The sequence below is a fragment of the Oryzias latipes genome, chromosome 12, assembly GCF_002234675.1.
Source record: "Oryzias latipes chromosome 12, ASM223467v1".
Taxonomy (NCBI): Eukaryota; Metazoa; Chordata; class Actinopteri; order Beloniformes; family Adrianichthyidae; genus Oryzias; species Oryzias latipes.
The window spans coordinates 7,637,668-7,663,813 of NC_019870.2; the positions used below are offsets into that span (position 1 = coordinate 7,637,668).

The 26,146-nt window shown below is 38.9% G+C and overlaps 1 protein-coding gene across 6 annotated transcripts in view; it reads left to right on the forward strand.

The window, feature by feature from the left end:
- Window positions 1–26,146, forward strand: part of garnl3 (GTPase activating Rap/RanGAP domain like 3) — a 91,099-nt gene that overhangs the window by 6,710 nt on the left and 58,243 nt on the right. For 5 of the 6 annotated variants that reach the window (XM_011481533.3, XM_011481532.3, XM_011481536.3 and 2 more), the window contains exon 2: window positions 25,535–25,604. In XM_011481533.3, the coding sequence (XP_011479835.1) occupies window positions 25,535–25,604 (70 nt within the window). Of the gene's footprint in view, window positions 1–16,175; window positions 16,462–25,534; window positions 25,605–26,146 lie in introns of those variants that run through there. The other variant, XM_011481535.2, reaches the window with a different exon arrangement.

Below are 26,146 nucleotides of genomic sequence, written 5' to 3' on the forward strand. Positions count from 1 at the left end.
TCATGAAAAAAAAAAAAAAACAGAGCTGGGCTAGAATTATGACAAGGCTCCTGTGCACGTTAGGATTCAACAAAAAGGACGGCTTCCTGCTTTAATCGAGCCTTCAAAAAAATTCAGTGAGTTCAGTGAGGCTAACAGACCTCTTTGTGTGGAATCAGTTGAATCCTCATCAGTCTTTCCTGGAACATTTGAGGCTCATTTAGGAAAAGGCATGTGCTGGCAGAGAGCGTTTGGAGGGGAGAAAAGCCAGTCCATCGCTCAGCTATGATCCCAACATGTGCACCGTTTGTTTTTATTCTCACAAATCTCCAAACAGGAAGAGATAAGGAGTCTGCTCACATTTCAACCAGCGCAGATTTGGTTTGATTGCACGGGTGGGTTGTTTCGAGATGTGCTCTGCTCTTTCATCATTGTACCCAGCCTGGTCATGTCACGCCGCTTTTCCACGCCAGCCTCCAGCAGTTGATTACGGGAAGCAGTTCAGGACAGAGCAGTTCACCTGCAACTGCAGTCAGATCACATCAGAGGGTGCACTCTGCGTTTCTGCAGCCTGTGAACTCCACGGCCTCCCTTTTTTCCTTTTGTATTTGCCTTGACATTTTACCAGTGGTGTCTTCCTCAACACTGCCTGCGGACTCATGCAAATGTTTTGGTGACTGCAGCTTACAGTGAGCCGCACTCACACTGCTCTGTGCTGCGTTCAAGTGAAATAGAACAGGAGTGGAAAAAAAAGTCAATATGTATTAATAATTGCTCTCTTGTGGTTTTATCCTTAAGCCTTTGCAGATGCTTTACAACTTCATGTTAATACAAAACACGTGTTGGAGATGTTTTTTGGATTTTCCAGCAGCTTGTTTATGTTTTCTCCAACACACACAGCTGACAGCTCACCGGGGTTTCGCTTTGCATTATGGTCCATCAGGAAGGATCCAACAGGGGGCTGCGTGATGCATCCACTTGTAGACGTCTAGATCCATCTTCGTTTTCCGTGTCTGAGCTGCCATCTGGTTAAAAACTGTACGACTGGATAGCTCCAATATTGCTCGCCAATTTTGTTGAACCGCTAATGATATTTTGGGGTTGCGAAAGCCCGTAAGATAGTGGGAGAGCATGTAAACAGATGGGTGATGGGAAAGGGGGCTGGGCTTACTCCACACCAACAGCCTAAAATTAGTTTGTTCTTAGAAGAACAAGTCTGCATTTCCTAAATATTTGAGCTCTATATTTGAAACACAAAGTAAATGATTCAAAGTCTTATGTTTCTGACAAACAGCATTTTGCATTTACATAATTTATCAATATCATAGAGGCATAACAAAATAAATTTCTCCATACTGCTTGGAGCCTCTAAGTATTTCTCTATTTCAACCTTGACTTGCTTCTTTTTCTCTGGAGGACGTTGAGGTCGGGAGGTTCTCTCCTCATCTCTGCTCTCTAATTCTTTCAGCAGATTCTGAATGGGAGCTGGGTTCAGGCTCTCGCTGAGCCATTCAAAATATTGTTCTCTGGTAAGCGTTTTTTGGCCACTTGAGCTGTATTTTTGGGATCGTGTGCACGCTGGAAGGACCAGCTCTTTTCTGAAGGCTGCCAGGAATCTTAATGAATGCTTCTTTTCTTATGATGCTTTAACTCTCATGGAGTTTAGATGAGTTGTTAAGATGATCTTTAAAGCTTTTTGCTTGGCCTCATTTGGCAGACCTCCTTTTAGTTTCAGCTTTCAGTTTTGGGAGATGTTGAAGCATTTGCTGATCCTTTGTTTGTGATCTGGCTCTTCAATAAATAAAATTCAGAATTTGTTTTCTAAAATCAAGCCCTTGTTCAAGTACTTATTTTTAAATAATTATTATTACTAATAGCTATCATCCTCATTCAGTATGTCATTACCTGGTGAGCTTTAGTTTCTATTTCTATATTGAAATTTTACAACATTACCACATAGGCTATATTATTATTCATTTAATTTTAGGTTGTTCAGTTTAAGACAATTCATGACTTCCATTAGAATCTATTTTCTTGTGTCACCATAGAGACATACATCACACAATGTTTAATTTTTTTGTTGTAAATGTCTAAATTTCTGAAAAAAGGTGGGAATCCCCTAAAAAAGCTGACATAAAAGCAATCACAAACAATAAAAAAGACTGAGTAACAAACGTTTTCAAATTAATTTGGAGCAGCCCTTCTTTTATTTTGCTAAATATTTTTGTCTCTTGCCTTTAATTTCCACTCTGATTAAACTGAACCTGAAACTAAAGTGAAACATGCCATTACTAAACCTATGAAATCAAATAATTAGGATTTTGTTTTAATTAAAGTTGTTCATGCTGTTAGCTGCCATGGCTCTTTTCACAAACTCACCATGAGAAAATAAAATATCACTTTATGGCAATCAGGAAAAATAAAACTGGTGCTGTTTATTTTTTTTTTAAGTTATTAAATCATTCCCCTTTTTGGTCCTCTTATTACCCATGATGCATGCTGGTATTCAGAAATCTCCTCAGCGATATTAATGTTTCATTTGCATATTGAAATCATTCTTAACATGTAAACAGTCGACTTTTCCACATAAACTGTCAACACAGAGAAAAAGTGATGAGTTGAGTAAGGAAGGTTTTACAATTTGGTTGCATTTTCGGTACGTCGGTTCTGCAGTTTTCTTCGGGAAAAAAGCCCTCAGCTGTACGCTGCATTGTTTTCTGATCTCCTTAGAAGGTTATAGGTGGAGAAAATGAAACGGTTCTGCTTCGCTCAGCCGCACAGTCGGTCCCTCAGCAAGGTCTGGTAAACACTGGACTGTAATCACTCCCATATGTGGCTACATAGTTCAGCTCACAATGCAGCTCAACCGACTCATTTAGACCAGCAGATAGACCTAAATTACAAGAGAAAAACTACAATGAAATGAAAGAAAGAAATTGCATTCCTGTGCAAACTTATGGTCTTTGGAAAGAAATCTGCTTGCATTTAAGACTTTAAGGCATACCTAAACATTACCCTCCTGCCCCCAGGCACATGTACAGGCTGGAAAAACATTTCAACGATAGTTGATTTGTAGTTAAAGCTGCCCGAGTGCGGCCACCTTCAGCTGAACCACAAGCCACATGCACTCCAGATTCCTAATGTGAAGAATGCATTTTCTTTTCTTGTGTAGTTTTGTAAATTTCCTTTTTTTTTTCTTACGGCTGGCCCCCTCAGGGATGTGCAAACGAGTGAGTTGAAGTGAGTGTGAGTTGAACTTCTACCAACAACAACCCAGATCAAAGATTGTCTGCTGAACAATGTTTTAGACGTTCCCAGTGCGTATATGTCACATCCAACCAGCGAGAAGGAAATGAAGCCTGTGAACGGTTGCACAGAAAGTCGGTCAAAGCGCTGTCTTGGTTTAGGAGACCAAGATGAGAAACAGATAGTTTTCAAAAGTTTCTGCAGTTTTTTTTAGATATGCATCTAAATGTAAGGAAAACACTGTTTTTTTAAGGGAAACACAGGTGCTCCACAGCAATTTGAGGTTAAAGCATTTTTGGAATATCACTGACCAATGGAAAAAGAAAAACAAGAGAAAACTCATTCTTTAAAGGACCTGCAGTATATTGTGCTTTTCTTAAGCTTTTCAGAGTAAACTATATTCATTTCTATGATAATATATAATCTTTCGCACACTAAAGAACGTTTCTTTTGTAAATACAAGTTATTTTCGCAGTTCATTTTCCAACCGGAAGGTTTTTTTTTTTTCCTACCTGGAAGTAAAACGACTCGATCTCTGAAGCACCGCCTTTCGCTCTGTGTGGTTGCCGGCCATGACCTTGAGTGGGCCTCAGCAGCGTGTCTGCGTTTAACCCACGAAAACAAACAACATCCAAACTTTTGCAAAGATTGATGTGCAAATAAACTTTTTGCAGAATACCGCTAGCTTCGCGAAGAAAGTGGGTGTGTTACCCTCGCTGCAGTGCTGACAGGGCAAACTCTTCTTGGAAGGGGCTGTTCTCATTTGTCTACGTCAAAATGCACAAAGAGGACGCTTGTTTTTTAAGATTGGGAGGGGCTGGTGTTCAGAGCACAGGTTTTTAGAAAGTTGATTTCAGCTGATGTAGGCCCTCTAAAGCAAAACACGGGATGCTGTGTGTGGATTCTTTTAGATTGTTTCTTGCAAATTGTTTATTCAATAAGTTTCTTCAATGTCGTTAATTTACGCTTATACAGAGATGGATTCACTTTTTATTAATGGGAGGTCAAAGCTCTGAGCAAAGTCCTCTTTCTCCAGCACATCCAGGAATCTAAGTGTGCTTCAGGTTTGGACTGCATTAATCATTGTTGAAAAGAATGTCATTCCACCTAAATCATCTTTTCACTCTTTGGAGCTCTGTGGATGCTGACGTTGTCATCTTGAACCTATTGAATAAATCTTCTATTGGTGGAGTATTCTTTTCATTCAGGGTAATAGGCAGTCAGCTGACCTCGTTCTTTAAATTCATAATCATACTGAACATAGACCAGACCAACTGCAAAAGGCCCAGATCATCACACTTCCTCCACAGGTGTGCTCAGAAGATGTCTGCCTTGTGTTATAGCATCACTATAGAGCTGCATAAATATTAATTGCTTATCATATACAAGATTTTTTTTCCCAAATAGGTAAATGTTCCATTCTCTTAAGTTCTCAAGTTCCCTCACACTGCATATGTGGAAACAGTCATTTTTAGCACTTTGAAACAGACTTAAGTTCAACTTTTTGGCTCAAATTTTTACCAAATGCTGGTAATATTCATTAAAAAAATATCCAATTCTAACTCTTCCCCGACGATGAGGATTTCCTAATATAGTTTCTGCAGACACACTATACACAGTTATACACAGTACCTCAACCAAGGACACTTGGATTTTAGAAATAATATTAGGACGATCCATTCTTACCAGAGTGGTTATTCTGACTTTTTAAAGAGGCGTTTCACACTTAAAAGTTATTTTCAGTTCAACACCCTTAATGTTTTAATATGCTTATGAGTCAAATGAGGAACTGAAAGACCGAATAAACAAAGAAACGCCCTGTCAGATAGCTGAGACAGTAAGAGCATCGCCTAGGGTCAGAAACAGTGACGTAACGCAAACACAAGAGTTTCAAAACTTAAGAGACGTTGTTGTGAAACCGCAAAAAGTCTAAATGCAGTCTATAGCGGAAAACAGGAGCCTCCTCTTTATCTTCGAGTCTTTTTTACTCAAAGTATCAAACACTTAGCAAAGTTTTCCTTAAATAATATTTACAATAAATGTTTTTCATTTACACCACAAGTCATGCAAACTGTGAGAACTTTAAAAAACAAGTGGCTTACAAAATTAAAGTTTAAAAATAAATGATAAGCTTAATTAAAACCTTTTTGTCTTATATGATTTGTGTATTTATCCTTACATTTAGTAGGCAGCCAAAGAGAACAGTATTTAATCATTGAATTCCCCTCCCCTTTTTTTGTTGTTGTTTTTTTTTAAATTGCCTCCTTCCCTTCACTATTAGCTCTTTTTTTATTTTCCTTATAACGGTGCAGGGTTATAACAGCAGCTGCTGGTTTTCTGGTTGTCCATATGTCTATCTTTATACCTATACAATTATTTTGCATTATTTAGTTGAAAGGAAGAAAATGCATGTTTCCATTGTGTGTTAAAATCCAGGAGCACACAAGTCCCTGGTTTGGTCAACCATCCATCAAAGAGGAAAACGATTAAAAGCACTGAGACTTAAAAAATCAGTTTACAGGAGTTGCAACTTAAGCTGTTTTAAGCACTCTATCTCCACTCATTTGAATGTTGTAACCTACTTGGATCAGATGGTGCGCACAGTTTGTGCATCCTCTCTTTTGACATATTGCGAAATTAGTGATAATTAAAGAAAAGTCAGAGGTTTTCAGCAGATGATGATATTTGCAGCTTGCATAAAAATGCATAAAACTGTGCTTTTATTGAGAGAAAAAAGGAAGCCTTATGCTCTGAGAAGTTCTATAAAGGGCTTCTCATCTTTAACATGAATCTCCTCTTTGGCCACAAGAGGGCAGACTTTTTCTATAGAAACACCTGTGGTAGATTGGTCAAGGGTAAAGGAGACTAAAAATGAATGAATTAGACAAATTGCTTTAACAATTTAAAGGTATTCTGGCTTATAAAGCGTATGCTGGTGAAATTTAATGTATGGTAGCTTGTATAGGTTTTTGAACTCACAGAGTTCCACTATGCTGGAGAAGTATGAGCATGAGGAATCATCTGTGTTAGGAGCTTTCCATAGAAGATGGGATCACTTTTTTGTTTAAATGTTCTCAGGGGGAGGTTACTTTTTCTTCTCTTCAAATGTAACATTTTAAAAGCATATGTTTAAAAACGAAATGTGACATGCACACAGGGAGAGGGTCAAAGCAGAACGGCTTCCAAAAGACTGGCCGATCCGTATGGACAAAAGGTTAATTCAGCAGATCACATTTAATGAGATCACCATTATCAATCGTTGCAGCCTGACATTGTGACATTTCGCAGAGGCCACATGGTGACTCGCTGGCATTTAAGATGCAGCAGAAACAGGCCAAGGTCTGAATCAAAATCGTCAGTGCATGCGTCTGTTTGCCTGTGTGGGGTCAACGGGGAAAAGCTCTGAGGCAAATGGAGCAGCTCTTGCCGAAAAGAATCCCTGAAAATACCTGGAAACAGAGAAATACCTGAAAAACTTCCAAAATCCGCTTTTATGTATTCTAAAAACAAACTGCTAAAGTTTCCTGCTGTTTTATATATGTCTTCAAACCTTACTCTGCAGATTATATGCAACCAGATTATGTTTGACTTTTATGCAACTAAGTGACAGATTTATGTATTTTCTTTGTTGAAAATGTCATTCTCAGTTGCCAATAATAGGAAATTAGGAAACAAACATTGAAGAACATCTTATATTTTTGTGATATATCTGACTCTTTACAATCAATGGGAAAGTGGTCTTTTTGCAATTTCCCTCGTGGGGTCTCTTAACAATTCTAAACCCACAGTGCCCACAGTTGTTCATTTTATTGGCCCTATGGTTCACAGGATAACCCATGTCTACATTCACACTGTAGTAAATGCGCCAGGGTTCACTTGCAAGTGAATTTAAGTCCTTTTGGGTCAGGGTTCATGTGTTTTGCCTCCTATTTAGATTACCCAGGGAAATGACCCAGACAGCCTTTTCTTCAATAAACTGTATTCTAATGTGGCATCCCTGACAGTTGTTGGTGAAGGTAGTGTAAATACAAGTACTTGAAACAAAACAGTTTGCACTTAAATTTGTTTGTTTTTTTAAACAGAAAATGTGAAATTAAACTAAAAATTAACTTATGTTTCTGTTATAGCAGGCTTAACACATGTTACATGTTAACTAAAAACACCCATTAGTTTGCATGTTGCTGCAGATAAAACCCCCACTTTTCTGTATGAAATTATTCACTTTGCATAGGACTGTGTGCAGAATATTTGTTTAACTATCTGCCCAATAATTGGATGATCCGGCGTCGCCTGCTGAATGGAACCTCTTTCCTGTTAAATGTCTGCTGTCAGTCAGCTCTTTCTTGTGACATATGTGGGAAAGGTGCAGTGAGCCTGATGGCAGCCGTCCAGAGAGAAGCGCAGAGGGATTATCACACCACCAGGTCAAGAGCTCCTGATCGGCGTTGTGCAGCCCCATGTGCTTCAGTTGCACCTTGTTAGTGCCTGCAGATGATGTGTGCACCAAAAACACCACTGGCACAGGCACTGTAAAAGAAAACCTACACATTCTAATCCTACACCTACAGTTAAATCCTTACCTTTGAAGTTGCATTTTCTCCTGAGACCCAAGAGCCTGGGATAGTTCAGCACAGTCTGGCTCCACGCACGCTCATCAACCAGGCAGAAAAGGCTTAAGCTTGGTCTCTCCATCCAATTAATTCATACTCGTAAGAAGTGCTTATTTCTTTCATTGAAACTGATTCACCTAAATGCATATTTAAACCATGTTTTCAATCATCTTTTCTTATTTTCTTGACCAACGTATGGTGCATCCAGAACATTTTACTTTCCGTATACAAAAAATGTTTGCAGGATAGATTTTATGTGACTTTGCCTTTTTTTGTTACATTTTTTTCTGTATGTTAGCACCACCGATTAAGCATTTATGGAACACCATTAAAAAATTCATGCCTTTATGATGAAAAAGTCGCAAAGGAAAACCAAGAAAGAACAACTCCTGATACTATTTACACTATTGTTTACTCTACTGTATGTTGTCCACTTACATTTGGTCAAGGTGTTTTTTTAAAAAAACAGCAAGAACAGTTTTTACATTTTTATTTATTTATAAGTTTTCAGCTCTACAGTACAAAACAGTTCAATAAACATTATAATTTGGATTTGCATAGAATTTCTTAATACACAAACATTGAAGTAAAAAAAGTTTTTTTTTAAATAAAATATAAGAACAGTAAACTATTTGGAGTGACCAGTGTTTATCCATTTGTTTGTATCTTTGAAATAATATGTGGCATATGTAAATTAGCATATTGGACCCACTTTTTCCAGCATAACATAAACCAGCTTTCTTTGTTAAACATAATCATTTTTTTTTTAGCTGCTTTTTTCAAGAGCAACCTGAGTAAATCAACTTACCTCCATCCAACCCTACCTTCTGCAACATCCAATTAAAAAGCCAAATTTAAAATAATAACTGTATTGGGATATAGTGCAAGTTTATCACCGTTTCGTAAATAACGTACTACTTACCAGTACTTTTATGAAGGAAAAAAAGCCATCATAGAATCCAGTTTGAAAGCATCCTCCATGGAGTTTCATTCAAAATGAATTTGTTTCACTGTTTTTAGCATGTATGGAGCAGGTATGGAGATGTTACAGGTAATGTAAGTCTAAAATGTACAACTATAGTGTCTCGCAGCAAAATTGGGGTTTAAGGAAACCTTTTAATCATTTCTTTCCTACAACTTTATTCCACATTTTTAGTTTTGGAGTCAAAACTCATGTGTGTATTTGAGAATTTAAAGACATTCCCCAGCACTTTTTTTTTTGCATGGATTATCCCTCCTTACGTCTTTGGAACCCACTGAACCCCTTTCTGGACCACGGGGTTCCTGGAGCCTATCGCAGCTACTATTGGAGAACATCATGAATGAGTCATCAGTTTGTTGCAGGGCCACACCCTCACATGCTCACCTAGGAGCAATTTAGGAATATCAATTAACCTATGAAGCATGTTTTTGGACTGTGGGAGGAATCCAGTGTCTGAAGAAAAAAAACAGACGTCACATGGAGAACATGCAAACTCCACAAAGAAAAGTTCCAGCAGGGATTTAAACTAGAGCCCGATCACTGTGAGCCGAAAGGGCTAACCCCCACACCAGTGTGCGGCCCTCAAAACAAATCAGTTAGTCAAGAAGGGCATCACTTCCCTGTTTATCTTAATTTTCTTGGAGGAAGTCTTCCCTGTGTTCGCTCTGCTAGTCTGACCTCATGAGTTATACGGTTCCAACAGCAGGCACCTGTATGCAAAACTGCAGGATGACAAAGAGCGTCGGCGGGAGAGTTGTGTTTATGTAAAATGCATGATTGTTTTTGTGAGACTTATCAGCTCCTGGGCTCTAATTGGGGCGTTCGGGTGTCTCGTTTGTAACCCGATCGCAGGTCAAACAAAGCCTTTTACTGGTTTACTTTGAAAAAGACACTGAGGTGTTTCAGCCGCATTTCCAACCTGCTAATAATTTTCAAAGGATGGTCACTTTGAGAGGAGGAAAAAAAAACACACAACACCTCTTGGTGGCTTTGCTTCCCGCAGCAGGGAAGGCCACAGATGAGTGGTGGTGGATGGGGAGGCGGGTTGTTGTGTGTATTACAAATTAATGAGCAGCTGAGTGGTGTGAAGCCTGAGCCAAGCATTCCTGCACTATTTCATGCTGTGTGTGTTTTTGTAGACGGAGCTGCAGACTCAAGCCGTTGTACTGGTATCAGATTGACCTCAGTTCATATTTCAGCTGTGGTGTGAGGGAGTGTGTGTCATCACCAAAACACTAAGGAAACCACCACCACATTAACACAACCTTCAGTCAGTCTTGACATCTGTGTGTCTGCTCGCTTTAATTTCCTCTGTGAGGAAAGCTTTCCTAATTCTGTAACTTTTCCTCTAAGGTTTCTCCTCGAACTGCAGCTCCCATCGCTGCAAACGTTCTCTATAAATGCATTTGTTTCAGTTTCAGTCAAATTAACTGATCATATAGGGTTTTTTTTAATAATACATGAGTCATTTTTAATGGAAAATGGCCAAAAAGAATCTCCCAGCAGAACAAGAAATTAATGAGTTTATTTTCATGTTGCAATTTAAAGTATCTCGCTCCGTTATTTTGCCTATTTCTAGTACAAAAGAAATTCAAATTTCTGGATGTGATGTGTCAAATTTCCTCTCAGAAGAATTATTGAGAAGGAGGGTTTTAGGGCAGGGATGTTCAGTTTAGCTCAGTCTATTTAGTTTTGTTTAGCAATCAGCTATGTATTTGATGACGAACTTTATGTTGCTGTACTACTACTATTGCCAAGCCCGTTGAGACAAATGTGTTGTGATAATGGGCTATATAAATAAATTAAAGTCAATGTGCTTCATAGAAAGTGACATTAATTTACTAGAAATTAGACAAAAAGGATTCAGAATTTTTGCAGGAATTGATTTTCAGCTCTTTTTCATGTAGACGTTTTTAGACAGGCTTTTATTTTGTAACTGTATATCTACTTAACACCAATCCCTCTGACAAAACATAACCAGCCTAGTATTAAACCAGTGTTTCGTCATATGTGTTTAGGACAGCACTTCCTCTTTTGTCCTCACTGTTGAGTTTCCTCTTTTTATTCTGAGGACACCATGCAGGGAGAAGGTCTAGGCTATAGTCACCTTGTTGAGACTTCAGTATTTCTGTCATACTGAGGCGTGTTTTTTAGATTCAGCTAAAAACAAGGAGATGAATAACTTCAGAGACAGGCTGAAAATAAAAAAATAAAAATGCTCAAAATTAGAGTATGGGGATGAATCTTTGGTTACTTGTTGGCACAATACATTTCTGCTTTTAATAGTTTAAAGACCCACTCTGATGAAAATTGTGTTTTTGGTGTTTTTTAACACTTTCTTGTGGCATTTTTCTGATGATGGAGGATACTTGGTGAACTGCTTTTGGATTTTTGTTCTTACACCTGCTACACACTGGAAGTCATGGAGTTGATGTAAACTAAATTAAAGAAAACATTTTTAAGAAACCACTGAAAAGGCCTTCTTTGTAAAGACCCACTATGATAAAGTGTTTTTAAACATGTTGTTGGGTTTATTCTGAGGATGGAGGACATATAAAAAAAATTTGGCTCAAAATTACATTTGAGTTTTTCTTTATTCAAATCATTGTGTATAAAGAGCAGATAAAAAAGTTCCATTTGACAAAGATTATATTTGATGCAGAAAATATGCTGGGTGGGGCCACAAGCTCCCTGCTCTGCTCCATTCCAATAAATCCAGACTAGATCCATGTACGTCTTGGTTTTCCTTGTCTGAGCTGGTATCTGGAAGTGTTGGAGGTGTTAAGAGCTGTAAGCTAGCAGGAGAGCATGTAAACAGAAAGCTCTCAGTAACAGGCAGGAGGAGGTGTGTGGCGGGGTGTTGCCCGTAATTCTGAAATAACTAAAACAGGTTTCCTAAAATATAACTCCAGCACAGCTCTTTTGGCTACTAGTTACCACAGAAGGTATGAACAGGGTGTCTCAAGCTCAGAAAATGTATATTTATGTTTATTTGGACAGTTGACTTTGAAGTAAGTGGAGGCAGACCATTTTTTTAACAAGCCCCCTGTGGTTTTCTTGTGAACTGCACTGGCTCCAGTTATTTAAGTTTTTGTTTTTTTAACTTAACCAGTTTTCTATTTTAAAAACCCATAGACCTTTATAATATAGCTGTAATGAGACTTTTTAAAGTATTTTCTGGCACAAATAGGGATTTTTAGGTTTTTTCAAAAACTATTGAGCATTTTGATTAATCAGTTGGAAATTATTTATGCTTTAAACTGCTTTTATTTTCGGTTTAGTCTCTTTATCTGTTTTCCTGTCTTCCCTCGCTAGTCACATGAAAACTTGTGACTTAGATGAGACTTCAGTCTATTTTAGGAGATTTCAAAGATGCAGAAGTTTAGTTTTCCTCTTTTCCAAAACTAAGAAAAAAGAAAAGGCTATTTTTTTAATCAACATATTGGTTGGATATCTTCCCTGCAGTTATTAATCAAATTTTTTTTAAAACTGTTTCTTATGACTTTGTTTTGGGGCCTTAAAGAGACATTTTTAATCAAAAGCAGACTTCTCCTAACATTAAAGTTAGTTTCAGATCAGCAGAAAAGTTTTTATTAATGAGAGTAAGGAGACGTTGGAGAGGTGAGATGATGAGTGAAGGAGGACAATGATCCAACAGGTTTCTGAGCTAAACTGCAACAGAAGTGCAGAAGCTGAAGAAAAGGTCTTTTGTTTACCAGACAGCTAATTTTTGAACAATTAGGCATTTATTACATTAGAGTCTGCAGACATATGAGCTGCTGCACACTAAGAGGATATGGAAATATTGGTGAATTATTAAAGAATCTGCTCACAGCTGTGAGGTTCAGGCGGTGAACCCTCCAGAAACTGTGACTGGAAACTTACAAGCAAATCTGATCCTGATTTCACAGCCTGATTACTAACCGGCTTGTAAGCATGGTCCTGATTAGATGACATCTAAAACTAAGAGGAATGAGTTATAAGTGAGCAGATTATTATTACTTGTGTTTTTTTGTTAACTTGGATGCAGGAGGGGAAGTTGTCCCCCTCTGTGGTTGTCCAGCAGGGGCTACCAAGCTCAGTTGGATCTGCTCGCAACGCCTCATTCATTCTTGCTGGATGTCCAAATCACCTTAATTGGCTGCTCTTGATGTGGAGGAGGAGCTGTTCCTCCCGAAGGGCGGTGCTTTGCTCCCTGTTTCTAAGGAAGCTCATTTCTGCTGCTTGTGTCTGTGATCTGAACCGCTCATTCACAAATCCACAGCTGAGCGGTGTTTTCTTACTAAGCTCTCTCTTCACCACAGTGGACCACTGGAAACTCCCCACTATTAGAGATGCACTGATCCATCCTTTGCTTGTAAACATAACCTTCATACTTCAGTTCCTCCACCTAGAGAGTGGATCCTTCCTTACTTGGAGGGGAATGCCCTCTAAGCGGAGAACCATGACTTTAAATGTTGAGGTTCTGAACTTAGCTCCTTCACACTAATCTGTAACAGATGTGCTTAGAGCCGATGGACAAAGCTTGAAGAAGCACATCATCTGCAAAAAGCAGAACTGGGATTGTAGCTTTCCAAAGATCCTCATCTATTCTTTGAGCTGATTGCAAGTCATCATAGTCTTAGTCTCTGTGACCTAACAATGTAAAACAAGGCCCCTTAGAAATAAGTCAAAAATGTCTTACCCCATTAGCAGATTTTCTTTAAATAGGCAAAATAAAAAAAATAAAAAATCTGCCAGTGGGGTAAGAAAAATGGTCTGACCAAGAATTTCTATAAAAACAATTCTAGTCTCCAAGACATGTTTTCTCAAACTGAGATTACTTTTGCTGGAGAAAAATGTTTTAAATAGGATTATTTTCCTTTCATTACATAAAATACGACAATTTTTCTTGAAACAAGAATCTTTTTACTTTCTTAAGATTTGATTTTTTCACGGGTATGCTCTTCCTGCTGCACCCGGAGCCAGTACCTATTGAACTCTATGACTCTATGTTCTTTATGATTCCATGTTTATTATACATTACCGGTATGAAGCCCAATGAGACGACTATTGCTGTAGTATTGGGCTATATAAATCAAATTTACGGTAATTGAATTGAAATGAATTGAATTGAGTTCCTTCTCCGGCTCTTGCTCGTGAAGTTAGAGGATTGTTGTCATAGCGAGCATCAGTAGCCTTGCAGCCACAGCTATGATCAGCCGCCTTGACAATGGAGGTGTGAAACAAGTCCCTGTAAGACTTAACTACGCAGACCTTCCTTGGGATTGAAGCACTCCCAAAGTGGCAGTTAAAACTCCGTCTGACAGGTGTCTCTGTCAGATGTTCCCCTTGAATTAATGCGTGTGCAAAGTCTAAACATAAGGTGTTTTTAGGGCACATAAAATAAAACAAACTTGCATTTTGGATATAATAACTTGTGTTCATGCAAAACAGGGAATTTTATGAAGAGTAAGTTGAAAGAGCAAAATAAACACCAAAAATAAAATTAAATTAAATTAAAAATAAAATGATGTGTTTATGCAGTTTTTTGATTGATGGATCTATTTGTCTACCAGTGGGTGTATTGGAATGATGCATAGAGATGGGATTTATGACTCTTTGGAGAGAGCCAAATATTTGGAATTAGTTATTTTCAAAGAACCAGATTTCCTACCAATTATTGAGTTTGAATTATTTTTGAAATATCAATCATAGCTTCATTTAACATGTATGGACAAGATGTATAGTTCTGATATGGATTCATTGTAAATATTCCACTACCATAGCCCTCTGAGTTGATAGTGAGATCAATATTTACCCTATAATGAGTGTGCATATTCTTTGAATTATGTTATTAATGGAAATGCTATCAGAGGTCTGCAACTTTTGACACTATGGACCATCTGGTCAGTTTCTTACTGACAAAACCAAGTGAGACCCGCAAAATCTCACTAAACTGTTTTAATAAAAGGCAATTTATTTACTCCCTTGGTTTGATTAAACCAATTATTTGTATCATATAGCTTTTAAATATTTACAATAATCACATTATAAGAGTGTTATATCTTTCAATGGGCTATATTACAGTTTTGATTTCTTTTACTCTTACAGCAGCACGTAAACAAGTTCCTTTCAAAATAAAATTGTGTCAAAACAGCAGATTTACTTTCAGTTATCAATATAATGTAATTATGTAATTTAGAAAGAACTTTGCTTCTAAACAAAAATTAGACTGCTGTGACAGAGAAGATAAAGAACATGTGTTTAATCTTATTCTGATACTTACAATAATTGAATTGTCAGTTTTAAAGAATTGTCAGTTTTGACAATAGATATAGTCATCGTTTTACTTAGTAGTCTGCTGTGTGTATTTTGGGGGATTGATAAAACACATGAGGTCCCTTAATTTAGTGGAATGTCAGGAGTGGGTTTAAACAAGTTTAGTTTGCCACTACAAGATCACCTAATTTAAAAAGAAACTTGAATGACAAAATTTAACTAACAAACTCATATAACTCATGTATTAATGCACAATAATATAAAAATATCAAATCAGTCTCCATGAAAAGACTTCTTGTGTGATACTTTTGAAAACGAGAACATTTTGCACCCCACCGCTTCAATGCTGATGACTGCACGCCCTGCAACTGTCAGTCCCTCTTTTTTCCTTTTTCCACAGAGGTAGGCCTACTCTTGTGGATCGGGTTTAAAGGTGAGCTTCCTTTAGCATTTGTGTAAACGTGTGAAATTCAGGAGAGTCAGGGAGGGAAAATTGAACAAAAAATGTAAAAGATTCGGTTTGTGAACGCCACATCTCTATTGGAGCCCCCTTAACTGTAGTACTTACGTCACTGCTACAGGTTTTTTCCAAAGGCATTTTTTCATCTGCTTCTGATTCACAGCAATTTGAATAGAGAAATCCTCAGAAATGCTGTTTTAAGCGTAATTCTTTTTTATATATGTCCTCCAGCATGAGAAAAATGCCTCAAAAAGATGTTAAAAACACCCGGAACATGTTTTTTTGTTTGTTTGTTTTTGCTGTGGGTCTTTAAAGTAATAACAAATGGACATTAGATTTGAACTCATGTATCTGCACAAAATGAGTTTTTAAAGAAAAACTGAAACATTCTTTTTCGGGACTAAAGAGACTCCGTGGAGTTTATTCTTTCTGTTCCCTGGCATTCTGACTCCTGAACATGAACAAGCCTCCAAGGAAGCGCAGTAACTTCACATGTTGTTTGTAACAATACACAGATCTGAATAGAGCTTTTTGCTGCGCAGAGCCTCCAGCCAAACATGGGGGAAAGTGACTTGAACTGCGCCGTCTGAGTGAGGGAGGGGAGGAGAGAGATAAGACAGCAAGCCCGCTCCGGTGGGAGCGCCGTTCCGCCTCACCACTGCGCTCTGAGTGGACGCGCTGACAGAACTAGAAGGTGGTCGAACCATCAACCCGGGGTCAGCTTCTGCGGAGAGCTTTTGGTGATGTTCCTGCGCTTTTAGAGGCAGAGCGGAAGACAAGGACCGCTTCTTCTTCTTCTTCTTTCTGTTTTATTTATTTTTATTTGTTGTTGTTGCTGCCGCCACGTCCGCTGGACTGACACCGCATGGGGACATGAACAGCGCGGATCCAGCCTCTAACAAACTGTTGACTTTCAATCAGCGGTAAAAACTTCCCCCGCTCTGCGTGCATGCGTGTCGGTGTTCATCTGTTGAATGCATGGCTCTCTGCTTTGTCCCTGCAGCATTTTTACGCAGCGCAGTAGACAAAGCATCTTTTCTGCATCCATCTGTGGTGGAGCGCAATTCATTCGCTGATCGTTACTGTGTCTAAGTATTTTTTACAACATGCAGTAGTTTCTATAGACTACTTCATCTTGGTTTTGCTACTTATTGTTTGAGGAAAAACTGTGCGCCACTCTATCCCCCAGTCTCCAATTTGGAAGCGTTTACGCGCAGCTATTAGTAGTTTTTGCCTTCTTTCTATAGATTTACGACAAATAACCCTTAAGTGATCTGTCTTTTTGTCTGACAATAGACGCAGGCTTCGGTGTGTTCATGGAAATAATCTGAATTATTCATGTCATGCCTTTGAGTTCAAAGTAGAGTGGAGGCGGCGGCAGAATAAAGCTGAATACGGACATCTGGCTGAAATTGTACAGCAGCGCAGTTCAGATGTGATCCAAGGCTGCAGGGAGTGTTCACTTCCAGCTTCTTCCTCTTCTTCTTGAATCTTGTAAATGCCACCACTGCAGCTCCCCAGCAGATTAGGAGCAAAGCTCCTGTCAGACTGCAGCAGCAGCAGCAGCAGCAGCACAGAGGCGTTAGGAAAACCATTAATGTGGGGCTTCAATGACTGCTCTCAAATAAAACGTTTTAGGGGCTTAATGTTCCTGTCACAGCTTTTTGTTTTACTTTAACTCACACTTGTGCAAATTCCGTCGCTTTTATTGTTGCTTAATAATTCAGAGGATGGAAGAACATTGTGATTTGATGCAGCAACAAGGTTCAGATCTGCAGAGGCATCAAGCCTTGATCCACATGAAATTTACAGCTGTTCTTTTTCACTTACTGAGATATTAACTTTACATTTCTCCATAGAAGCTGTTTAGTGGCCACTTGTCACTGTGTTGTAACAGAGATTGCAATTTCTTCTGCAGAAGGTTGCAGCCTCATGAAAGCCTTCTTTCTATGGGTTTTTTTCCCCCTCTTTGCTCTGAGGTTTCAGTCGTTTTTCATTGGTGAACATCCATTAGGCGGCTGGACGGGGAATGCTTAGATGCTGGAGTGACACTTCAAGCAATGATATTGAACCATTATATTTAATTTGATGATTTCATCTTGTAGAAAGCTGCCTTAAACCAGCATGCAGGACTAGGAAGTCAAAAGATCAAACCAGTTTGTAGGGATTTCCATCCATATAATTTAAGATAAATGTGTTTTTGCATGATAAATAATTATGTTTTAACACTTTCTTAGTGGTGACTACAACAAATGTGGCACGGATGACGTTTGGATAGCAATAAAACTGCTTTACACATCAGTGAACAAGGTGGAATGACCTATTTCTCACCTGTAGACAGTGGTTATAATGGGTACTACACCCTGTATTTAAAGCACCATAACATGTTTTCATGTTTTGGTATCCGCAGATGCACTTCTACATTTGGAGAATCTCCCAGCTTCTTCTGTTTGAGCTGCTGAGTAATTCAAACTAAAAGAGGAACGACCATAACAAATGTGTATAGTTATCACGCATTGGTGCTCAGTCTCCAGTGTCTCAAATATGTAAACAAATATCAAAATCCATACAAAATTAAAACTTTCTGTTGAATTTCTATACTTTTGTGTCATTCTGACTTAAATAAACTTTACATTCCTTAAATCCATTCTGCTTGTAGATCAACAGAAAAAATAATCAAGAAAGAATACATTTTTGTCAATTATTTATCAGTGATGATGCATGCTAATAGTTCAGTCCTGTTAATCAGGTTACATTCAGATTCACTTGAACATTATGTAAATTCATTTATGGTTTGATTCAATACTAATAAACTTTTTAATTACCTTTTCAAAGCTTGTTTTGCTTGATAAAAAACATACTTTACACAACAAAACTTGCAGATTTGCAAAAGTTCACGGTAATGTTAAAAAACTTACAGCCACGCTGTTTTCTTTGCAAAGTAAAATTAGTTGGCAGATTTTGTGCATCAATGTTACAAGCACATATGGAAAAAAAATCCTTTTTTTTTCATGATGTCCAGTCCTACTGCCATTTAAACAGGGTTTTCTTGTTGAATCAGACCAAAAAAAAAGTTCATATTTGGGATGAGATATATGTGTTGATTTCATTTTGAAACCTCTGGGACTATAAAAAAACACATTTAAAGGAGGTAATGTTTTTTTTTTCCCAAGGGTCTTTCTATCCCATGACAATTTACTCATGCAAAAATAATTTGTCATTTCTTTTATTTTAACTGTATAGACTAGGCTGAATGGTGGTTCAGTGGTTTGCATCTTCACCTGGTTTGGATCCCAACTGGGACTTTTCTGCATGGAGTTTGGGTTTTTTGGCTTTTATGGGTTTTGTTTGGGGATTCTGACTTCCTGTCACAGTCCAAAAACAGACTTCATATAATTTTTGGCTTTGAATTGTCCTTTATGTGTTGATTTGAGTGATTTTGGTTGTTTCACTCTGTGTTACCCTGGCAAACTGTCCAGGATGTACCCCACCTTCACTCTTCAGTTGCTGGGTAGACTCCGGTATTCCCGTGACCTAAAGTGAGAATTAAGCGGATTTGAAAATTCATGGATCTATGTCTAAACATAACAGAACTCTTTTGCTGTTACTGTTGTTAGAAAAAATACAATCAGCTTGACAAGAGCAAGACGGCAGACATTTTTTACAACTATAGTAATAGGAAGGAAAGAAAAATGTATGAGCTTATTTAAGGTAGAAGACCATGAGAATCTGACCACCAAGTTCAGACAATCGAAGATAACATTGTTTGCTTCCAATCAAATTGTGCTGGAATAAAAAAGAATCGGATTCTTGGAGCTGCAGCCCCGTTGGCTCCTCACCAGCCATAAAGCACATTAATCTCTCTTGTTCTTTAATTGGGTGTCAGCACAGCTGAAACTTTTTACCTGTTTGATCTGATAGAAACCACCATGTGCACTTTTGCTGCTTGGCTTACAAAGTTTGGTTTAAAGAGAAAAACTGCACAAAAAGGAGTCTTTTTCAGTTTGGAAACAGCTCTTGCCTTTGGGCTTTTTAGGGCCAAGATTTGAGGTTAAAGAAAAAATCTTGACAGTTTTAAGTTTCAATTAGAACAACTTGAAAGATTATCAGGAAACCTTGTACGAACCCCCCAAAGGACATTAACTTCTAGATAGAGTGGCTTAGTGGGAAAGGTGTGTGGTAAATCATGTCAGTGCCCTCCTCCAGCTTGCAGTCCCTTGACCCCCCCCCCCCCCCCCCTGAAATGCCTAGAGTAAAGGTGTGTGACCAGGATGCTGAGCTGCAAAAATGGAGCACAAAAAAAGGAGGACAAGATGTGAGGCGAGATGGTGAGGACAGAGTGAGCAAGGAAGCGCTGATGGGTACATCCTGTTGAAGGGACACTCAAATGCATCCTTATACCCTGAGTGCAAATTATGTATTAACAGCCTCACTCTGCTTTCAGTGAAACCTCACCAGAGAGGTAACAGTTAGCAGAGATGTAAGCAGGGTGGAAGATTTGGAGAAAGCAAAAAAGCCCTTTCAAGAATTGCACATGCAAGCAATATGCAGAAACCACAAACCCCGCAAAACAAAAAAGTGCAGGTCCTGTTCTGACTCTAACAGATGATAAAGGATTGAAAATCATTTCTCTGAAAGCAAATTATGTATTCCCATTTTTCACAAATGCATTTTGTATGTATAGTTGACATGAATGTGTTAGATTTACAGCACTAGACTTTTCTGTTTTTTTGTTTTTGTTTTCAAGCGATGCATCCATAACCGGGTGCAAACCTTAAAGACCCACTTCAATCAAAATGGTGTTTTTGGTGCTTTTAACATGTTCTTGTAGCATTTTATCACGATGCAGGACATGTATAAGGAAGATTAAGCTTAGTATTTCTTTATTCAAATCGAGAATCAGGAGCAGACAAAAAAAATGCAGAGCGGGCTCCCTGCTCTGCTTTAATAGAGACCTCTTGGCAACGGAGACGGGAAGAGGGGGTGGGGTTACTCTGCCCCAACAGCGCCCCCACAACTCAGAGGCAACTTTCTGATGAACTCCTGCCACTCTGCAGAAACTATGTCCTAGACCAGCGGTCCGCAACCTTTTTAAATCCACGGTGCGGTATGGCGTCACACAAAACTTTCACGCACCGGTCCTTCAAATATAGGCGGATGAATGTTATAGCAATACTACAATGAAGGAGGAGCAGAGACGGGCCAAGACGATATCTGAGCTTTTATTCTGACACGCATGACATTGTACATCGCACAGGTGTCATCATCCTCACCCCTTCCCACACTCATGGTCCAAAAAAGAAGTACTGTCTATTAAATGTACCTTTTTTTTTTTTGGAAGTCAAAGGCTCCTCTTCTGTCTCCTTGCTGGGTATTTCCCCTTGGCAAAGAAACTTTCCAAAGACGTTTGTTTTTACTCATTTTGCCAGCTCCTGGATTTGATTTTAGCGGTAAACTATCACGTGACCGAGAAGAGCGCCTTGGCCTGCGTCATGAGTGACATATATGGATGTAACAGAGAACCGGGCAATTTTTAAAAATAAAACATCTTTCAGATTCCGAAATAAATAAAATAGAAGTAATGCATTTATTTATTCTTTCTGTGTGGCCCGGTACCAAATGACCCACAGACCGGTACCGGTCCACGGCCTGGGGTTGGAGACCGCTGTCCTAGACAACGATGCAGGTTTTTATTTATTTTGGCCAAAAGCAAAATCATAATTAAAAGACCATTGGGAAGCTCAGATATCGTCTGCAACAGACTGGCGAACTGTCCAGGGTGTCCCCTACCTTCGCCCACAAGTAGCGGGGATAAGCTCCGGCAGCCCCGTGACCCCGAAAGGGATAAAACGGCTGAAGATGACTGAATGAATGAATGAATGAATGGGAACGCTTTTAAAGTAGCTCAAAAGATAATTGGAGTGGCACTTTAAGAACTACTTCAACAAGTTTAAAACTATATTTTTGTTTGGTTGAATTCCTATATATTCATTCTGCAAAAGGAAACCAGAAATGTAACTTTGGCTTTGTTTGTTTTGACATCCACATGAATGTTGCCGTTAATGGTTCTGTCTAGACATTTGGTTTTGTTTTAATGGAAACAGAAAGTGGAGATGTAAAAACAGCAACAACACAGTTTACTCCTTTATTATAGGAGGAGGCATGTGTTTGTGGAATTAGAGAGAGGACCTGCATCTCAGTGCCATGTGGGAGGTGTTCTGGGATCCTGAGTGTGAGGGCTGTTTCCCTGTAATATCTGGTCCCTGCATACTCAGCACAAAGTGCACAATCAGCATCGAGTCAGACCTCCTCAGATGTGTTGGACTGCATTTTGTCTGTCCCACTTTGTTTGTAATTTTAATAAGCCCTATTTCAAGGTGTTGCTATGGTGATAAGTCATCAGCTGGGTACAGGTCACACTTGTGCTTTTTGCAGATGGTTTTTTGTGGCACCATGGTAAGATGGCCTCCAGCGTTCACTTATTGCTAGTGTGAGCTGCAGCTTCAATGCAAATCTGTAGCTATTGTTTGGTCCAAAAGAAAATGTGCTCCCCTCAAATAAAGGAGCATTAGTCTTAGTGCAGGAGTGGTTGCCAAAGGTGTGTTGGATTGGCACAACTACTAAAGATTGCAGTTAATAAGGGATAGCAGAGCCATGAGGCAAATTTCTTAAGTTACCTAGTTACTCTGTCTTTAGTCTAAGTCGTGAGCTTTAAGGGGACAGACAGAAACACGATTCCAAGTAAAAGCACCTTAAATGCAGGTTTCTTCACATGGTGTCGGGCTCACGGCTGCAACACCTTTTAGAAATAGACTTGGCCTGTGGCCAGAGACCTCAGGGCTGGTATAGGATCTGATGGAAGGACAATATCCTTCAGGATAAAGTTGCAACAGACAGAGAGGCCTCAACGTGTTGTAAATGTCACAGCTACAAACCAGCTTTATGGTGCAGTGACTATCCAGTCCTACTGTTAGTCACCTGGGGTTGGGAGCAAATAAGCCATGCAATGTAGATAAATGTCCAGGGGAAAGTATTATTGATAGAAAACAGATAGAAAACAATGTGGTAAAATATGTTTAAGTGAAGCATAAAACCAGACATTTAGCTATTTTGCACTGCTCCTCTTGCACCTTTTCCCAACTCCCAATACATATAGGTGTTTTGAATGAAATGGATTAAAGTAACAGAAATTCCGCCAAAACACCTTTATCCTAAGTATTATTATGTAAAACCAGTAGAGAAATGTCAGCTTCTATAAATATATAGATGGAAGTGACTTCATTTGAGACATATATCCTTGCAGAAATAGATGAATTATCAGGTGATGTAGTATTTTACAATTCAGTAATTTTTATTTCTGACTAAAAGGACAAAAAAAGACAAAAGAATTGTCATTTTGGAAGTTTTTAGTGTATGTTAAACCATTTAAAAACGGTTTTAACTTTGTTTCAAGCTTTTGTTCTTGGTTTAAAATTTACTACTGCATTATGCTTTCGACACAACTGCCCTTACAGGTGGATATGGGCTGTCTGCTGGTTAAAAATGGGCAAACCTGTACAGGCATGGAGGTGGCCCGCACAAAATATCAAGGTCGTAGACCGCTCAGTGAGCCTGTGAAGCAAAAATGGTCATCCAAATTTTTCTTCTACAAGCATGCTGCAGGGACAGTTTGTAGTAAACAAACAGCACGTAGGATGAAGTGGGTGAAACGCAGACACATTGTACAGATTTTTCAGATTTTTAACCTTTCCTCAGACCTGCACACTTAGCAAGGGGACATTAGTGCTGTTCAATTTTCTGGTTGTTGCGTGCTCCTTGCACGCAGCCTGCCAGTTAGAGATGAGGAAATTAGACAATCATAGCATAATTTGTGCTACAGGCATTCTACGGGCACTTCACCTGTACACCCTGTGCATGCGGCATTTGCGTGCGGTCATTAAGTGACCAGTGCACCTTACTTATGGGCAGGGTGGCGTAAGGGCATCGTACAACAGCATCACCCGTCCGTCATAATTGCTTGTGACTCACATTAGGACTATGGTCCATTCCATGACTTCACTTAAGGTGTCTGCCTGAATCTCAAAAGAACTGCAAGACACATCTTATGATGCCTCCCTCCTCTCTACGACCTGCCACAGGCCCGGACACGAAAAAACCCAGTACCTGTACAGGTCAACCCCCCAAACAGGAGCATGTGACTGAAGTCTTAAAATAGTTTCTATATTTTAACACCACATTCAAATTCCAACTTGTATGAAACTTAAAAAACTAGTCAATTTGTGATATACTTTCCACAAAAGATTGGTCAACATTCATCACTAACACTTAAGATATCAAGTTTCTTTGCGATAACTATTTGGGATTATATCAACAAAACTGTCCCATATGCTTTTTTGTCTTCTGAATTTCTTCCTTCACACATTGTTGCAAGATTTCACTTCTTTCTCTGCTTTCTTGGTGTGATCTTTGTGTTGAGGCGCTTGTGAAGGAATGACTTTACATCTTTGTGTTTGAGGTGTTTGCATAAACCAACACCAACAGGTGTTTTTTTTTCTTACTCAGCTTTCTATCTTCACTTTTAATCTTCTTAATGCTCTTGTGTACTCGCTTTTCTTTCCTTGTCTTTCATTATGTAAAAGGAGAACTAATTTCAGCATGACATTTCGGTTCTCTCTGCAGTGATGTGCTTCACAAAGTGGGAGTATTACTGATAGGATTTGACCTTTATAAGGATTTTTAGGCTCAGTTTAAGAATGTGTAAAATATGTGGAATTCTAACAAAATATAACAGTTTTTTTAAAACTCAAGTCAACCAAGTATGTTGCTTTGGCGTCAACTTTTTAAAATATTGCTTTGTGCTAAAGCCATAAGAACCAACGCCTTCACATTTTTTAAATTGTACTAGTGTAATTTCAGTGGATGATTATCACTCTAAAATATAATTTACCGTTGTTTAACTGTTGCTGTCTTTACTTTGTTTTAAGATAAAACAAGAAAAATCTTTTCTTTTTTTTTTAAGTTATTTTCTTGCGATGATCTCATATTTCATATCTGTATGTGCTTCTCTTTCCTATGGGCTGCAGATTTCTACTAGAGGACCTCTTTTGTTTTTTTATGCCACACTTTCCAAAAAATACCATTTTGTCACCTTTAACTTCCTAAAATGCAGCCACTCCCCTCCTGACCAGCACTCTAAATAGACGTGTACAGCTGTTTTCGTCTCTCCAAGGCTGCAGGTGCATTTCAGACTCTATCTTGAACTATAAATGTATTTTGAAACCCTGTGTGGGCCTGCCCCACCTTTTTAAATGAGCTTTTAGTTCCATTTTTCCCAGGTGGAGCAAGAAGATCCAACAGAATGCAGACTGAAAGCTTTCGGGTGTGAATGTTTTGAGGGTCGAGCTGGTCAAAGACTTTCTAAGTTTCAGATAGTATTAGATCCTTGATAAAAACCTTTATTTCTTTGGCTTTTAAATCCTACTTAAATGTAGACTCGTATATTTTGCACAACTTAAATGTAACTTAAGTTATTAAATAGTTATTAAATTTCTTTTTTCATGTCTGAGGCACAACTTTTTTTTTCTTTCTAAGTGCTCAATAAGTAAATGATTGAGTTTTATTTTGTAATGACATATAATAAATATTTTAAGAAATCCCCATGAGATGCCATGGAGTGGGTTTGGTATGAGCTTGTGCTTGGGATTGTCACTCTAATAGGTGTGCACTTGTTCGTGGTAGCATTCGGCTGTCTCAGCAAGCCTCCATTCATCACTTTAATTCAATCAGGGCGCACTCTCAATCAGAACCGGGTTGCTCTTGGCAAGTCATGGCGCCGCCGTTAGCCACCAACAAAAAAGCAAAGCAAGAAGGGGTGGGGGTAAATAAATTGTGGAATTAGTGGGATGAAAGCAAAAATAGGCATATTTCTTTGTTTTGTCTTTGATATGTGATGTCGGTTACGCAGGCCGCCCGTGTGACCATGTGCTTTCGTTACAGTTCTGCCTCTGAGGACTTGGGCTGCAGGCGTGGAGACTTCAGCAGGAAACACTATGGTTCAGTTGAGCTGGTGAGTCTCACCCAACATGCACTTGTTTGTGTGCTGCTCTCTTTGTGTCTGAGCATCTCCTCATCTTCCCCATTGATTGTCCTTTTTATGGCCCCCCTCCCTCCTTTTATTCTCTCCGTCTGTTGGCATGGACAGACAACAGAGAGGTGCTGATGAGTCATGACATGCTTGGCCAGCCCGGGTCGCAGCCGGTTCTTCTCCAGCAGTGACGTATGCGATGCTGTTTGCCGCTTTGAAACCGCATTTGTTTTGCCTGTCCGCCTTTAAAAGTATTACTCATTGTGTGCTGTGACTTATATTTGGAGTTCCTGCAGAGGTCTGTGAGAGGTTGATGCCAGCTGAGTCTGTACTTCCAGATAGCTCACTATGGCAGGAAGTCCTGCTTGGCGATTGTACCTCCAGAGTCATGTTGTGGGTTTGTCTGTGATAGCTGCACATTGGATGAGTGACAAATTAATTTTGAGGAGAAGCCACAAGTTGCATATCAGGACCAGCAGACAGAGGCTACACACTGATGTGACATATAAGTGCGGGAGCATGTG